The following is a 19,133-nucleotide window of genomic DNA, read 5'->3' on the forward strand; positions in this document are numbered from 1 at the left end:
CCAAGGAAACTGAAGACCCCATGAGAGCGCTGAGTTCAAGAGGGGGCAGGGCTATCTTGAGGGGTTATGTCACTTGCAGAAGTGAGTGATACTTCCTCATTGATGCCCATTATAAGCTGAACCCAAGGCACATGTAATGGCGTTAGGGCCACTAAAAGCAAGACGAAAAAACCCTGATGGCTGCTGTAAACTGGGGATGGTTCTTGTTCCACTGTAGGAGGAAAGAATGAGCAAACTGACAGGGAGAGGGTGTGATGGTCCTTAGGCAGTGAGGTAAAAAGAAAGTTTAAAAATAATGCCTTGAGCATTCTAATACTGAACACTTTCAAATTTCATCTTTCATTGCCCTGTAAACTAGAATAAGAGCCTCATACAAATGTCTGCATTATAACAAGTGCATACATATTGGCCTTATTTTTTCCTTGTATGTAATGTCATTCCCAAAATTCTTCTTGCGAATGCACTTTGCATCCTTTCCATTCTGAGCTTAGCATATTCATTTGCTCTTTTCTAGAATTGTTTGCCCCACACAAGTATATGTCCAATGCAAACAATGGTACCATGATTATGTGTTCTCATCTTTTGGCTTCTTTGCAGGATGACTTGATTTATATGATCTTAAATTATCAGTTTGTTGCCGACTGTTATTTCTAGGTCATTGTATTGAGTAATACTCAATGTTTTCCATTCCCAAATAATGTGGCACATTGATCTTTATGCCTCTGAATCACCTACATGGCGTTTTTTCTAACTTTACTGTCAGTTTGATTCTTTCCCACTGTGGAAATCCCATAAGTATTCTTGAAAGGGCCTGTGACCTTCCTTTCTTTATTGTAATGTGCAAATACATGTGCATTTGTCTCTTACAGGTGCTCAGTCCTTCATAACTCACTAACTATTGTACTCGTTGAATAATGCTAGAGATTAGAATTTCATATTTATTGTGTGCAAAAAAAAAATGCTACACTAATCGATCAGTTAAGTAGTACAGTGGGTTAATGCTGCTGCTTTTTGTGGCAGGGGTGTAGAGTTTGAGGCTTTTTTCTTCTTTTAACTCTACATTTTCTTTTTTTATGTAAGACATAGGTAATATTTTAAAGTATCTATGGTGACTTTTGGTGGATTAATATTCTCTATGTGAGTTGTGAGGGTCCAGGGTTCAATTTATTTTATGTATTGTTAAGGCATACTATATAGAGTATCCCTAGTGTCTAGTTTTCCCCAAACCCCACATCTTTCTTTCTGCCAAGCTTTGTTTTTCTTTTTTAAGTGCCTTTAAGGTATGATATATAGAGTTATTAAAAAGAGACTTCTTTCTCCCATTTTCTTTTTTGTGTAAGATGTAGGTAATATTTTAAGGTAACCCTGATGTCTTTTGGTGGTGCAAATGATTAATATAGTTTGTGTAAACTGTGAGGGTCAGGGTTTGAATCTTTTTAAGTGCCTTTAAGGCATGCTGTTATAGAGTATCTCTGTTATCTAGTGTTCCCCCAACAATGTTTCAGGATTTTCTGTTTCATCAAGGGGAGTGTGGAGGTATGACAGTATGACAATCCCCCTACCACACACACATAGCCCCTCTTCACCCAGCCACACACACAGGCTCACACACACCCAGACACACCAAGACACACCTCTAGCTTATGGATCCCCTAACTAACACCCCTACTGTGACTTCCCAGGTAGGGCAGTCAGGCAGGCACACACACACACACACACACACACACACACACACACACACACACACACACACACACACACACACACACCAACACTACCTGTCCACTACACTCCCTGGTACTTACCTCTAACACAACTGTGTGAACCTTAGCTTTTGGCTGTATTCATTAGCACAGATGGTTGATGTAACTTATGCAGCCAAATTATTCTCTGAATTGCTCACCTGTGTAAATACCTTGCCACAGGCATTTCCAGGAGAGAACACATGGCTTATTAGCATATGCTTCTCACCTGGAATGTCTCTTCAGTATTTGTGATATGCCAAAGAGGCAGCCCACTGTGGTGCTACTTGTCGTCATGTTGCAGCACTGTGGTAGGCTGTCTCCAAATCGGAAATGGCTACCATGAAATCTGCAGCCTTTCTGATTCTGGTCCATTGTGATGTTTGTATAGCACTGACATTCAGTTTGGTGATTCTGGAGTGCTGTTTTGTAAGTTATTATCATCATAATTGCAATTGTTCAGTATTGTACTAGAAGTATAGAACTGATATATTAACATACATTGTTGGGTGGTAGACATCTGCAATGTGTATGTTAACTGTAACTTGCTGCAGAAGTCGAAACAGTAAATGACTTTAATGTGCAATTTGCTGTATTTACTATTGTTCACTCTCTTTTTCTTAAAAGGCCGATAGTGCAGAAAGAACGACAAATAATGATACAGAATGGGAGGCATCCTGTAATTGATTTGCTAATGGAAAAACAGGACCAGTATGTTCCAAACAGCACTGATCTAAAAGTAAGTACTGCATGACATCCATTTAATTTAGACTAGTGCTTGTTAACACTTGTTGAGGGCTGATACCATCTTCCAATTCTGTGCCACTCTTCACCTAAATGATGAAACACTGTTCAGATGTTCCTTAGGCTCACCAGGTGTCATAAAAGTTTATGTGCATCTGAAAGGCACTTCTTGATTTCTGTTTTTTTCCTGATAAGAACCTGGTTTTGCTACAGAAGTAGGTCTTGTAGCCATTTAATCATTGCAGGGAGTGGCAGTCATTGGTTTGTAATTTATGCCCAGGTCAGGATGCGTCACAGTAGTTCATTTGGGTGCTAGGACTTTGCATCATACTTCCCAGGTTTAAAATAGGTATTGAGAGTGCATACACCATAATAAAGTTTGCTCTGAATGCTGCTTTCCATCTTCCCTCACTTATGTATGTAGTATATTAAATGAATATGAACAGTCTTGTTATGCATTTTCAGCAGACTTCAAAACTAACGTTGCATTACCACAGAAATTGAATATGCAAGTTCATCAAATGGAAGCTCTTTCATAAGAAAATTGTCACCAATGAAAAGAAAAATTCCTGTAGTCAAGGCTTTATAATCTTAAATTCATATCAGGGAGTGGATATAAGAAGGCAGTGAGGAAGCAGAAGTGTTATCCAAGATCTACAACTCATAGTGGTGAGGAAACGAGACAAAAAGAACACAATTGTTGAGGCAGAATGGTTGCATAGACCCGATACATACTGCTGGCCCTATGTGATATTGGACAGTGTGTATGCACTGTGCATGCTTATTTTGTGCAGGAGTATTCATACCACAGTCGATAGGATGGAGTGTGTGTGTGTGGTAGCTATTAATTTACACCTTTAGTCTTTTGACCTTGCTTGCAGGCAATCCCAGGTTTCTGTCCATGTGAACATTACATTTTCAATATCTAGAAGGATGTGCCCTTCCTGTACAGGCCAACCGATATTATTATACACTGTGATTTTTGTAGCATGTATGCTGTGGTCCCTCCACATTGCTTCTTTCCATTTCAGGGATTGCTGTGGGTTTCCTTCTTGCAGAAGTTGTGTTTGTATGCAACCGCTATGTAGCCCTGGAATGGTAGAGGCCTGAACAACACATTTGGTAGTGACAGCTATATTTTTCATTAATTGCAAATTTCTGTGTTTTAAAATGGGACAGGTGCAAGCCATTTATGAATCTAATCCAAAGAGTAAAATGGTCTGCATACTGAAATAAACGACTGTGCCTTGTAATGGCAACTGTTTAAATTTTGTTTTAAATGTTTTTTGGATTATAAATTTAAGTGTTAACATTACAGAACTTTCCTTGTAATTGAGTTCATTCTCTCCACACTGGTTACAATTTTCATCTGAAAATCCCATGCTTGAGATCTTGAATGCCCCACCCATGTCCATTGTAATGTGACGCACTTGGTATAAGACCATGCCTATCACCTAACCCTGTAGATATTTTCTTTTACTCATACAGCTCAGCTGTTTATCCAGATACACATTGGTTAAACATTCCATCTTTAGATAAGTAAATTAACAAAGTGTCTTTGCTTATGGTGGCTGCCAAAAACACATTTACTAGAAAAATTAAATAAAGTCTAAACCAACTGTACTAGAAGTAGTGAATATAGTAACAGAGATAAAACAATTGGAAATGGGATCTTTACAAAAGGGTGGGAGTAAATTACATAGAAAAAATGGGAATTATGGGAACAATACATATGGAGGAGGAAAGAGGTTTAAAAGATGGCAGGATTTGAATGAGCTATGTATTGTTTGACTGACGATAACTGGATAGATCATAAGTGATGTATAATGTTTGCAACAGTGGCACAGAGGATAATGTCATTTCCTCACAGCAAGGGGTTTCTTGGTTTGATTCTCGGCTGGGGCGCCTTCTTTGTGGAGTCTGCATGTCCTTCCTGTGTGTGCTCTGGTGTCCACTCACATTCCAAAGACATGATTACCTGATTTGAATAGATATGTTGGATCTACACAGTTAAGGCTCATACACATAAAACATGCAGAAGGTTATAATTCAAAATGGAAAGGGATTTGGATGATGAAGCAAGGGGGAAGTTCAAAAAATAGAGAGTGGGATTTTGAATGCAGATCCTTAAGGCGAATAATAACCATATATAATATTATATTCATAAAGTAGCAGAAAGTATTGTAAGAACAAAGCCAAAAAGAAAATGGCGAGAAGAGATTTTGGCAATAAGGATGACGACAAGTAGTGGCACAGAAAACAGGCAAGAGAGGTCTGGAATTTACTGGAAGAATCTGGCAAAGGAACCAACGTATTGGTAGCAAATAACTAGAGGGGAAACGTAATAGAGTAGGATGAGGTCAAGAAGGCCTTTGGCTTGCAGGCTAGAGTCTGCCTTCCTTACCAGGGATTGATATCAGAACATAGGCAAAGAGAAAGGGATAGGGTAATCTTAAGTGACAAACCTGCTCTGGTGGGAGTCTTAGTCAAATCCATAACAGAAGCTGCTGTTAAAAATAGATAATTAGTAGGGAATATAAAGTATTGCATGATAGCTATGAGAATCATTCAGATGAAGTAAGAAAAGATTTGGAAGAGGGACCGGAAAAGCAATTTACAAGAGAACAGCGGGAGGGCATATGTATGGTTCCGATATATGCAACAAAGTGCAGAAGGTTTGAGGTCTTTGCTTGTAAGTGTTTGCATAGATATTTTTATACCCTAAGCCGACTATAGAGATTTCTTCATCAGGTAGATAGCAAATGTCTGATCTGGAATGGGGAGAAAGAGGTAGCTGAGATCACGTGTTTTGGGAGTGTAGTTAGTTAGCAAATTTTAAAAATCCCCTACAGAATACTCCATCAGAAGTATTGGGTGAGCAAATTAGTGTAACTAAGGATGTGATATGTTTTAGCTGGGACACATGATCTGAATTGCTTAGATATGGTAACATATATTTTTTTTAAGTTTTATTGTGTTGCCTGCCAAAAACGCAATTACTACAAAATGGAAATCAAAGTCTAACCCAACTGTATATCAAGTACTGAATATTATACATTAGATAAAAGAACTGGAAGAGGAATCTTTAGAAAAGGGAAGGAGCAAATTACATGTAATTGAATGGAAATTGTGGGAACATTACATCCAGAATAATGTTCAGGAGGAGGAGGAGTGAAGTTTAAGGGATGGTAGGAAATTCAGTAAGTTATGTAATGTTGGACTAATGATAATTGTAAAGAAAGAAAAGATATTGTATGTAAATGGAAACAAATGTTAACATGGTTTGTTTTTTTCTGTATGTTTGCCTATGTCTTACGTGATAATTTAATAAAGGTGTTTAAAAAAAATAAAATCTTGTGACTGCCAGATAATAAGACAAGACCTGCACAAGCCTTGTATGTATTCCCTAGTAGAAGAGCACATCATGAAATGCTGTTATAACTGCCAGTTCAGCAATAAGTCTACCCATATATATATATATCAGCAGCCTGGTTTGTGTCAGTTCTGGGAAGGTAATGGTCTTTATGTGTGACCTGATGGGATGGTCCCATGGGCAGCCACAGTTCCCCTTCATAATATCGAATTACTGAATGCTCGAAATTCAGTAACTCGAAATGATAAAGTCAAACCAACAAAAATCCTGAAACCCACAAGCACAAAAACAAAAAAACCCCGAACATACAGAACACATACACCACACACAACATGCACACCGTACAACCCACATAACTTAAACTACAAGCCATACACTACATGTATGCAGGGGGGCAAGCCCCCCTGCACCCCCCACGTGGGGGGCTGCACCCCTTCCCACTTATATATTCTAACTCCGAGATCGCACTAATACACACACAAAAAAAAAAACAGACATTTTAAACTGCCTCGCGCACACACAAACACATCACACATACATTAGACACATCCAACACTCACACTCATACTCCCACCTCCCTACCCTAACCCACACGCACAACTTACAAAACGCACACATACACTCACTTACCTTCACTTCTGTAAAACATCCCAACTCTCACAGTTCCTGTTCCGCAGCTGACATGCATAAGCGCGAATTCGAGATATTTGAATTTGCGCTTATGCAGATTTGCTCTTCTGCATTTTTGACTTTACAGTCTCGAGTTACTGAATTTTGAGCATTCAGTAATTCGGGATTGTGAAGGGGAACCGCAGCCACAGGTCTCTGCAGAACCATTATTAGAAAGACTAAAACGCAGAAGGTAGTTCATTACACAAGCCTTTTTAGAGTTAAGCACATTTCAGAAAATGTCTACTAGGCTTTGCATGTACTGAATTTGCTCTCAGCTGACCAGCACCTAAGCTTACACTCAGCATCTGCGTTGTCAAGTGATGTGAAGACTGTGGAAGTACATGCCTGTTTTCTAATCTCTGGGGTGTGTGTCCTAGGATATAAATGCCACCCATTCTGTAGTCATTATGTTGGTCTGCAGCACCCATCAGCCTATTCCTGGGGAAGATTGATTCCTGGGGAAGATTTTAATTTATTTTTTAATTGTATCGATTTGTTAAATGGGTATGTCCACTACACAAAATGTCCCATTTTAACAGTGATCCAAAAGCCCTGTCTAGGTAAGCGATTTGCACAGAGTCACAGATTGGGGAAGTGGAAGGAATCGAACCCTATACCCATGACTACAGGAAACAGCACCTATTAACAACCCAAAGCCTTAATCCTGTGATGGTCTTGCGTGTCGCTTGGCTTTGCGCTGATGTACTCAAGCCTAAGGATTGTCCTGTCACCAAGCCAACCAGTGTCTCACAGCTCACTTTCAGGGTATTCCATCTTCCTGTGCCATGAGTTATGTTTCAGGTCCCAGATCTTAAATAAATGTCTAAGTGTTTGAATTCTTGTTGGAATTTGAATTGTGAGGGAACATACCTTTAGAGGACAGGAGCTGATGCCAGCACTGGGCTTGACACAAGCTTTTTTATGCCCCTATGCCACCATTGACAAGTATGCTTCCAAGCACTGGATCCCACCTTTGAATTGCCAGAATTTTTCCTGTTACATACTTTCCCACTTATGAATCTAGACTGGGTAGGGTGCTCCCACTCCTTTAGAATCTTGAGAAGTCTGAGGAGCCATTGACCACTTTTTTTTTAGTTGGATGAGGATATTGACTTGTTCTCACCCTCCAGGTGACCGTATTTTTGATGGTACCCTAAGGCTTATGAAAGTCTAAGTGTATTGGCCTGTGGTCCTCATTCAACGCCCCATTAATGCCTGAGTGTATATTGTCACAAGAAGAAGGTTGAGCCCTGAGCCATTCTGCTGTGGAGCCAGTCATAAATGATGCCCTATTTGCAGCAGAAAAGCAACAGACTCTGTTTTTGTAACTCTTAATAAGATGGACACACTCTACAAACCCCCTTGACTAAATTGGAGTGAGTGCCAGACTGGGCATCCTTGCAGTGACTCCTGAATGACCTCTTCAGTCCAATGTAAAGCCCAGAAAGGCCAAAATGTCTTGACACCTTGCCACTAGGTAACAAAGCACTGCACAGGACTGAAAATGTGGGTATCACATAATTTACTTCTGATACACACTGATGTTCAAATCTTCACCTCTTCATCTCATCTTTGATTTTGTCTCCAGAATTCATAATGTGCTTCCATGTAACCTGCTGCCAATGTTAACTGTGCTGATGCTTTGCTAAGGGCTGCAGGCCAAGACACGCACATGATAGAGGTGAGTTGGTTGAAATTGTCCTCCCTTAAGGGAAATTCAGAAACTCCATCATAGATGTGCATTTCAAGGGAGAAGTTTGCTTAAGGTACTCTTCTCTAGATTCTGGTAGATAACCTCCTCAACAAGAAGGCCTTGCCACTGTGACTGACCTATATGATCCTCTTTCCACTCCGCTCTTTCTGCTGATTCCGGTTTAAAAGTGCATGGTCCGATGATGTCTGCACCATCTGGCTTCAACCTGCGGATCTTCAGAGCCAACATCAGCCAAATCCATTAGACTTCATACTCACTTGGCTCTGCCTTTCTTACCCACAACTTCCTGCTCCTCATCCTAATCCTCAGATCTAGTTTACCACCATTCTGATTAGCAGCTCACTCTTGACTCCACTCACCATTTTTTTATAGGTACAAAAAGACAGCTGAAAAAACAGAAAAGTAAATCTGCTTTTAATGCACAAAACAAGCACAGAAACAGCCTTCACGAACTAAGCGCTTTCACCATTACCCAATGGCTTCATCACAGCCAATGATAGGCTTACAAATACAGCTTAATATATTGTGACATCACCACATTTAAACCAATCATTTTAAAACATCAATAAACCAATTGTTCAATACAAAAATTAAATATATATATACGTATTTAAATTAAAACATATATATTATAAAAATACAGTAATGTTAAAACATTCCATAATACAAACCCTACCTATAAAACAACTTATAAAAATATAAACTATGAACTTGTATACATAAATAATGTACCCTAAATGTCATTCTAAATAATACATCCCTCTTAAAACAAATTATATATCTATATCTTAGTAAGTATTACAAATATATAATCAATGCATGATGAAGCCATTGGGTAATGGTGAAAGCGCTTAGTTCGTGAAGGCTGTTTCTGTGCTTGTTTTGTGCAATAAAAGCAGATTTACTTTTCTGCTTTTTCGGTTGTCTTTTGGTTACTCGTTTTTATCCTTTTTGGATATTTTGTTAGTTTGTCCTTTATAGGTACCTCTGCACAGTGTTTTCTGGTGAGATTTTTGCCTCCCTTACCCTAGTATATAGTTAGTTTAGTCTGTGTCTTAGGTAGATAGGTAGGTAGGTGTGCTGTCTGTTGATGTGTATTCTTCTTCTGTCATCCATTAGGACTTCCCACCTTCTGGTGAACTTAGTTTAATTTCCTTTGTCTTAGCGAGTTGGTTGCTCGTCTTTGTTAGGAATTTTTGAGATAGTAGGTTTTGTCTGCGTAGTATTTTTAGTATGGAAAAGAGTTTTAAAAAGTGTGTTGCCTGTGGGCACAAGTTGCCTTTGCAGAATGTGCACCTAAAGTGTGTGTATTGCTTGGGAGCATCACTCCTGGACTCCAGGTGCTCTATTTGTGAGGGGTTTGGGACCAGGGACTTCAGTGAATGTAGAGCCAAGTTGGTCCTCAAGAGACTTCTCCCCTCAGTTTCTTCTTCTTCTTCTGCTCCTTCTGAAACTTCTCTCTCAGTTCCAAAGGCTAGGTCTGAGAAGCATCGCGCGTGGGACACCAGATCTTCTGAGATTGGAAGGGATCCTCTTCTTTTGTCAGCGGTCCTTCTTCTTTGGGCTCGCCAGGCCCAAAAATCCTACGACTTTTGGGTCCCCTGGCACTGATATCAACTCTAACCCCTTGAAGCTGATCTCCATCACTACTGACAACCAGCAAGGCTCCAGCTCTGAGCCTTCTAAGCCCCTTCCCAGTCAAAGGGACCTCTTCTGGTAGGACAGCCTCTTCCTTTTCACCTTCCACTCCACCGGAGTCTTCCCCTTCCCCTCCCTGGTACTGAGCTGCTGTGACTTGGATCCAGCAGACGAGGTCCTGTCTTTCAATTGACCATCCAAGCTCCATCTATGGCTTTGTCTGTCTGGTCATTGAGGTAGGTAGGCTGTATTAAAACTTCAGATTTGGAGCAACTGATGGGGTCCATGTTGTCGTTGCAGTTATAATTAGACTTTATCCTTTTAGGTCTGGCACCAGGGCTGTCTACTCCATCCTTTTGGCTTCCTCCCTCAGTCCCTTTGGATCCGAGGTCTTCAGGACTAGCTGCTTTCTCACCCTCCGGATCAGCTCCAATGGCTTGGCCATCCTCTGTTCTGACTCTTTCCTTGGTCACTTTAACTCTGACTTTTTTGAGGCTGTTGGGACTTCGGAACTGTGACGATGAAGCTGAGGTTCCCTACTTTTGGATCATCTCTTCCACTCAGGGCTTTAGCTTTGGACATCTTGGCTCTGATCTCACCATCAGGGCTTGGTGTAGCTCCCTCAGTATTGTGGATGTCTCTGGTAACTTTGATCGCAAGAGGCCAGCTTCCACCTAAGCCTTCTACATTATAGAGAGGAAGATGTCCTCACAGGAGAAGGATTGGGTTTCTCCAGCTGGTGTTCCTTCCACTCTGTCATATGTGCCTGCATCCAGTCATCAGTCTGCTCCTGGGCAGCCAGTGGACCTCCATCTTGCCCCTGTGGCGTGGCACCATGCCTCTTCCCCTTCCTCCTCTGCTTTGCCTGAGTGGGAGGTCTTGGAGAAGAGGAATTGTAAGAGGAAACACCATAACTTAACTGAGGAATCTCTCACTGAGGATACTGACCTCAAGGAAGGAGAAGGTTCCCCTACATCTCCTGGGATGACACTTTTTTGGTGACTTATTGGAGCTGTTTTGCCAGCACAGAGGCTGGACCACCAAATCCCCTGGTGACGTCACCACTCTGGGCAGTACTCAAGGAACCTGAATCCTCACCTGTAGCACTGGAGAGGGATGTTTACTCAGAACAAAATGGATACACCCAGTATTTCCAGATGCAGCTGTCTGCATCAAGCACAATTTCCCTTAAGAGCACACTGGAAACACTCTGTCTAGGGTCTGGGTTTCTCTATCTGTCTCCCTGTAGGTCCCCAATAAGACTTCTCTACTGGCACAGCTATAGAGTTGAGACCTCAGCTGAGTGTCCAAGAGAAGTCATCCAGCACCCTCTCTGTGAAACCAGTGCTTTGTGTCCCTGCTTCAAGTAGCTGATGCTCACACACTTTGAGATTTGATTTTCATACACACACACACACACACACACACACACACACACACACACACACACACACCTACCTACCTACCTCCCTACCTGAGAAAGGCTTACACAGAAATACTAGATATGCCCCCTTCTGTCCAGACTATAAGGTAGTTAGATGACCACCAGATACCCCAAATCCAGCTGCTGTACAGCTCTTACAAGGGTACCCAGTTATTCTGAGTGAAATTAATATTAATACAAATGGTAATGTTGACCAAACAGCCATGCTTTCTGGAGTGACCATAATGTCACCAACAGATATAAGTACTCTCAAAGGTTAAAATATTCTCGGAAGGACCAGCCACAATGAAATGGTTAAATATATTTAATAATAAATAATAATAAACATGAAAATACTAATTATCTGTTTACAATAAATACCAGAGTTTCAGTCACAGGAAATATTAAAAATAACACAGGTGGACCAGTTCACACAAACTAATCTCACTGTATTTTCCTGACTGATCTAAAGAATTATTTCTTCCTGATTTCTTACTAGAGCAAGGCAAGATTAAGCAGGTGAAGGGTCCTTCCTTGTCAGGTTACAAAAACAGAGTGCTGCGAAACTTCAGTCTCACCTAGTATTAAACATTATTTGTAGTGATGGATTACAGAATTACATCACATACATCTGGTCATCTGATGTCTGGTTCTCATACTCTCATACTTCCCCCTTGGCTAGAAGCTGTCATGATTTAGCACATATGTATCAATAACAGACACACACACACACACACACACACACACACACACACACTTTCAAACCTCCACCCTTCTAGAATAGCAATTAGCTCACCCCAATGACAATGCAGGCAGCTTCCTACTATAGACTTTTTGTGTGTTGCAGCAACTGTAAGATACATTTTTTTATGGCCTAAGCTAGGTAATTTAACTTCAAACTATTTTCAGATTTTGAGATTAACCCCTTTTCTTCTGGTATCCTCTGTTAAAACATATACATTTAAAGAGTTACAATAATATATTTCTTCTTCTGTCCAGCAGGGGACACTGTTGGTACATGTTTTAACACAAGCAGCTTTGCAAATACATTTTTCAATACAAGCATCTGTACAAATCAGTTTGATATACAAATGACATATAATTCTTTACAAAATTCCAGCTAGCTGTGCTGGCATATGTTGCACATCCACTGCCCTACTTCTCCTGGCATATCTGGCAGTATCTCACATTGTCATATCTGTTTCTGGAGGGGTTGTTATTTTTGGAGACCTTTGGTGTGGGCCCATCCACTCCTTGGGCAGTTCCCCCTGCGGATGCTTTTATTAACCTAGTGTCCCGGAGAACGTAGAAGGAACCCAACATGGTGGGGCCTATTCACAAGAACCTGGATAAGATTCTCACTTCCACAAGGACTGACCACATTGGAGTAAGGGTCTAGCCATTGATACTACTGTGCTGGCAGCTGCCACCAAGAAAAAGATTTCTGAGGAGATCTCCACAGTCCACCTTCTGAACAGGGAGTTTCATGCTTTGGGTCTTTTAGTGAAGTGCTCCTATGCCTCAGCCTCTTTTGTGCTGAGATTTCTTAATTATTTATCACACTTGACAAGACTACAGTGTGACTCTGTTTCTGAAGTGTAAAGAAATGTCAAGAAACAGCAATCTCCAGAGACTCATTAGATGCTGGAGACTCAGTTGTACATCCTACTATCCATCACCAGTGTTTCTGTCAGGCTCATTTTAGACATGGCTGGTGGAACAGCTCAATCAGCTGGCTCTTGTGTTGCCATGCAGCGCCATACATGGATGTGTTTATGCAACTTTGCTGATTGCTTCAAGATGTCCTTTGTCAATGCCCCTTTTGATGGTTCGTTCTTGTTTGGGCTGAAGGTTAAGGAAACTCTGAGGAGCAAGCAAGATGGGAAGATGGTCTCCATCACTGGAGTGCACTTTGGCACCCCTCAATGGACCTTTTCAAGGAATCAAAAGGGAGTCAGCACTTATTCTTCAGAAAGTCGCAGTAGTCTTCTCAGAACACTGTCTCACAGGGTTCCTCCCAAAGATGGGACGGGGGGATCATAATGGATGCCACTCTTGAGGTAGGGATGGTCCGTAGAATCAAGGTTTCCATAGGCTTTCTCCAGTGGCCTCTTTTAGTGGCCCTGAAGGGTTACCTGACTGTTCTACTCTGGAGACTGTCAGGGGTCATTTGTCTCTTCAACCAAAAGCTTGGGAGGCCATCACCACAGATGTATGGGAGTTAAGTGTTGTATCCAATTGGTTACTACATTCCCTTTTTAGAGGTTCCAAATTTTCTCAAATGTGTCTCCCAGATGTTTCACCCTGTCAGAGACTGTATGCATGTGAGAAGATTCAAAAGCTGCTTGTAAATCGAGTCATCCATGAGGTCTCACCAGACCAGCAAGAATCCGGGGTCTATTCCATATTCTTTTTAGTAGCGCAAAAAAAAAAAAAAAAAGCAAAGACCTCAGGCCAATTTTGGATTTAAGCAGACTAAATCAGTTCATGAAAAAGACCAAGTTCTGGACAAGCATGATGCAGCCCATCTTGCCTTTTTTGAGGAAGGACCATTGAGTTTGCTTGCTAGATCTAAAGAACACCTACCATCATATCAAGATAGGCACTCCAGGAGGTTTCTGCACTTCCGGCTGGGTGCCAATCATTAGCAGTTAAAGACCTTCCCATTTGGTCTCACCATAGCCCCCAGATGTTTATGAAGTGCATGGCAGTGGTCACAGCCTGGCTGCAGCTGCAGAGATTCCAGGTTTTCCTAATGTAGATGATTGGCTCCTCATCACCCCAAGAGAGTATTGCTGATTACGACCAGGGATACCTTACTCCAGCTGTGTGACCATTTAGGCATTATAGTCAATTATCCCAAGTCAAGCCTTTAGTCTGTTCAGATCTTAGAATTCATAGGTTGTCACCTGGATGTGGTCAATCAAATTGCCAGGCTTCCAGAGTGTTCAGCCCTCGTGTTCAGGCCTTCCTGGTGCTTGCAACCTCAAAGACTCCAGCTTACACAGTTATGAAACTTCTAGGTCATATGGCAGCATCCATAGGGTTGTTTTTTTCATGCCTCGGCCATTTCAGCTCATTATAATACAGAGCCACCCCTCTTCTCTCATCCACTGCTGAAGCAATTCCTCAGAGGGACCAAAAATTTAAGACCACCCAGGAGAGCCCCTACTCCAGCCTGGGACCTTAACTTTGTATTGGAAAAGCTCACTCTACCTCCCTTTGAGCCAGCTGCAAATGCAGAGTTGAAATTCCTTTCTTGGAAAACAGCCTTCCTTCTAGCCATCACTTCATCAAGATGGGTGTCTGAATTACAGGCCCTCGTGACAGTGAAGCCTTTCATCATCTTTCATGTGGACAGGGTGCCCCTCAGGACCAATCCTTCCTTTATGCCCAAGGTGGTATCCAGTGTGCTCCTTAATCAGTCCATTCATTTGCCGACCTTCTTTTCTAATCCACAGAACAAAGGTTAATAAATACTGCACTCCTTGGATGTGCACAGGCAACTTAGATTTTACTTGGACAGGACTAAGTCTGTCACAAAATCTGAACAGCTGCTGGTTGCATTTGCTGCAGGGGCAGAGGGGAAGGCCATTTCAAAGCAAACCATTTCTAAGTGGATAGGCCATTGCATTCATTTCTGCACCATGGAAAACCTACCCCACAGGGGATAAGACCACATTCCACCAGGGCTGCATCTACCTCTACAGCCTTTCTCAGAGGTTTCCCTACCAGGGACATCCTAGAAGCTGCTACCTGGAGTTCTGTACATACCTTCAACAAGCATTACCACTTGCCAGTTTTTTCAAAATCAAGAGCTGGTTTTGCCACTGCAGTCTTGCAAAGCCTTATAGCTGGTCCTAATGCTACCTAATTGCCTCCTCCCTTCCTTGGATTGGGGAATCTACCCAAATGTAATGACTGCAACAGTGAAACACGAACATAGTACAGTTGTGTACACTTACCATAAATGTAGATGTTTAAGTTAAGTTGAGCCATACCTCCTGTAAGCAATGTGTATAGCACATAGTGTAAATGCAGACTGCTGTAGTATCATAATGTAATTAGATAGAGGTTTGCATCCTGCACTTGCCAACTGTGTGCGTCTCCCTGGGGAGGAGGAACCTTTAAAAGGGGTTGGGAGGGTGGCCTAATGGTTAAGGTGTTTGCCTTATAAACACAAGGTACATGGTTTGAATCTCACAGGGGATAATTGGCTAGGCTTAAAATGGCTCCGTAGGGCAGTTAGCTTAGTACTAATCTATGAACCTAAGTGTATTCACTGTTGCAGTCCTGGATGTTCTTCGTGTTTCACTGTTGCAGTCATTAAATTTGGGTTATCTGCTTGCAGGTAGCCCTCAGTTGGCCCGATTAACAAAGTCTTGGGCCCTGCATCAGTTGCTGTCCCTTCTTCCATGACGTTTGGTCGTCAGGGGTATAAAACATGCAGCCGACGCCATTACATCTGTCTTTCTTGCCGTGCAGTGCCCGAAGCAGAAGCAGTTCCTGAGTGCCGGCCGGCCGACTCCTGAAATTTTTGTTTTCGAGTTTCAGATCTGAAGTTTTCAGTAATAAGACTCCCCCTATGGTAATCTGTATCACTGACTTCCTTTTAAAATTTCCAAGCACTTATCAACTGACTGCCCCTTTGGGGGGAAAGATTGCTCTTCATGCAAAGAAGTGGGAACTCATTACCCAGGACAAATGTTTTTTAAATATAGTGTCCCAGGGATACAGATTTCACTTCCACACGTTGCCAACCCCAAGCAGGTGGCCATACCTACCCATAAATCAGTGGGCAGAGTCCCAAAAACAAGTACAATCTCTCTTATGCATGGGGGCTATTCAGTTGGTACCAGAGGAGGAAAAGGGACAAGGTTTCAACTTGAGACTTTTTCCTGGTACCCAGAAAAGACAATTCATGGCATCCTATCCTGGACATGTCTACTCTAAACACCTTGTTGGAGATTCCAAAATTCAAGATGCTGACTCTTCACTAGTTGCTTCCTATGCTAGGCAAAGATGTCTAGTTGGCAACACTAGATTTAAAAGAAGCATACCGGCACATCCCAATCAGGGAATCTTGCAGAAGATACCTAAGCTTCAAAGCAGGCGACACGCACTATCAGTTCTCTGCACTGCCCTTTGGATTATCTACTGCACCCAGGGTATTCACAAAGTACCTAGCTCCAGTTATTGCATTTTGCAGGCAAAGAAATATTCAAATATACCCATACCTGGACGATTGTCTAATTCAGGCAGAAAGCCAGGACATACTTTTGAATCATCTGGCCTTTGTACAAAGGATTCTAACTTGTCTGGGGTACACCATAAATGAAAAGAAATCACACCTGGTACGCTGTCAACAAATTATATTCCTGGGAGCAAGCTTGAATACAACTTCACAGATAGCTTTCCTCACGCCAGAGAAACAAATTTATTTGACAGCCTGCTTCAAACAAGTGGCTACAAAAACCCTGCTTTCTGCAAGACAAATAGTGCAAGCCTTGGGGTTCATGGCCTCATGCATTCTTCTAATTCCATATGCAAGACTGCATATGAGGAAACTACATTGGTATCTAAAAAGCCTATGGTGTCAACATTCTCAGGATCTAGAAGCAAAGATTCCTATCATACCTTGCCTATGCCTAGAGTTCCTTTGGTGGGCAGAGGCCTGCCACCAAAACAAGGGACTACCTTTCACACCACCCCCTGCTGCCCAAACCCTAACAACAGACACATCAGACTATGCATGAGGGGTTCAGCTGGCAGGGAAGTGCATTCAGGGCAAATTGAACCCAAGTGAAATGCACCTGCATATCAATCAAAAAGAAATGTAAGCTGTACAGAATGCTCTGACAGCCTTCCAGGACCACGTTATTCCAGGACAACTAATGGTAAAGACGGACAACACCACTGTTATGTGGCACATAAACAAGCAGAGGGGGTACACATTCTTACCCCCTCTGCAGACTAGCCATGGCATTGTGGAACACAGCCTTGAACTACCAAGTGCACCTACAAGCTCAATTCCTGCCAGGAAAATTGAATACACTGGCAGATGGACTAAGCAGAAACCTCATGGACCCACACGAGTGGAAACTGGAACCAAGGATTTTCAACATGCTGACAAGCAAATGGGGAAGCCCAGATGTAGACCTGTTCGCCTCTCCCCAGAACTACCAATTGGACACAATTTGCACAAGGACTCCTCACAAACAAGCTTGGAAACTGGATGCTCTGTCCTTCAGTCTATGCTTTCCCCCTCTGCCTCTGCTCTCCAAGGTACTACAAAAAATTAAACAGGACAAACCAAAGATGATTTTGATTGCTCCAGACTGGCCACGCCAACACTGGTACCCCTTCCTGCACAGTGTGTCACGGTTATCCCCATGGCACCTGCTTCAGACTCCTTCCCTGTTGTCTCAGCAGGAGAACCAGATTCTGCACCCTCAGCTTCGAACACTGAACCTAGCAGCCTGGCTAGTTATCTAATCTCTCCTGTACCATCCCTCAGTAAACCTGTCATGGATATCATTTTAGAGGCAAGGAGGCCTAGTACTAGAAAATCTTATGCTAAAAAATGGAAAAGATTCTGTGCCTGGAACCAATCACAAGGAATAAGCACAGCAGCTCCCAATTTACCTCAGATTTTACAATACTTAAGTGAGATGCTTCACAAGGGCTTGTCTTTTTCCTCCATCAAAATTCACGCCTCAGCCATTTCAGCTCATTATAACATAGAACCTTCCCTCTTCTCTCATCCACTGCTCAAGCAGTTCCTCAGAGGGGCAAAAAATTTGAGACCACCCAGGAGAGCTCCAACCCCAGCCTGGGACCTTAACTTTGTTTTGGACAAACTCACTCTACCTCCTTTCGAGCCAGCTGCTACTGCAGACTTTTTCTTGGAAAACAGTTTTCCTTTTAGCAATCACTTTAGCAAGAAGGGTTTATGAATTACAGGCCCTTATGGCAGTAGAGCCTTTCGTTATCTTTCATGCCGACAGAGTATCCCTCAGAACCAATCCATCCTTCATGCCCAAGGTGGTATCCAGTGTGGCTCTTAATCAGTCCATTCATTTGCCAACCTTCTTTCCCAATCCACAGAACAAAGGGGAATGGATACTGCATTCCTTAGATGTGCACAGATAACTTAGATTCTACTTGGACAGGACTAAACCTCAAAGGAAATCTGAACAACTGCTGGTGGCATTTGCTGCAGGGGCAGAGGAGAAGGCTATTTCAAAGCAAACCATTTCTAAATGGATAGGCTATTGCATTCATGTCTGTTATAAGCACCATGGAAAACCTATACCACAGGCGATCAGACCTCACTCCACTAGGGCTGCATCTACCTCTACAGCCTTTCTCAGAGGAGTCCCTACCAGTGACATCCTAGAATCTGCTACCTGAAGTTCTGTACATACTTTCAATAAGCATTATCATTTGCCAAGTTTCTCTAAATCCAGAGCTGGCTTCGCCACTGCAGTTTTTCAGGGCCTTATAGCTGGTCCTAATGCTATCTAAATCCCTCGTCCCAACCATAGCTTTAGGAATCTACCCAAATGTAATGACTCAGTGAAACACGAAGAATATAGTACAGTTGTGTAAAATTCCCATAAATGTAGATGTTTGAGTGTATTCACTGCTGCAGTCCTAGTTACCCTCCCTCCAGCCCCCTAACTTCTTTTGGCTATACCTCTACTTTCCTTTTGTATGCTTAAAAGCTTTTTGGTGTATTTGCTTTTTTGTTGGAGGTATATCATTGTATTTTTATACTTAATTGATTCCCATTAGGGGGGCACCTGACATCTGGGGCAGGAAAAG

General features: G+C 42.1%; 1 protein-coding gene across 1 annotated transcript in view; it reads left to right on the plus strand.

Moving 5' to 3' along the window:
• Positions 1-19,133, plus strand: part of MSH3 (mutS homolog 3) — a 3,764,176-nt gene that overhangs the window by 2,409,404 nt on the left and 1,335,639 nt on the right. Inside the window, exon 19 of the mRNA XM_044064237.1 lies at positions 2,370-2,481. Coding sequence (XP_043920172.1) covers positions 2,370-2,481 — 112 coding nt within the window. The remainder of the gene's footprint in view (positions 1-2,369; positions 2,482-19,133) is intronic.

This window comes from Protopterus annectens, chromosome 2.part2 (genome assembly GCF_019279795.1).
Source record: "Protopterus annectens isolate FY-2018-M chromosome 2.part2, PAN1.0, whole genome shotgun sequence".
Classification (NCBI taxonomy): Eukaryota; Metazoa; Chordata; order Ceratodontiformes; family Protopteridae; genus Protopterus; species Protopterus annectens.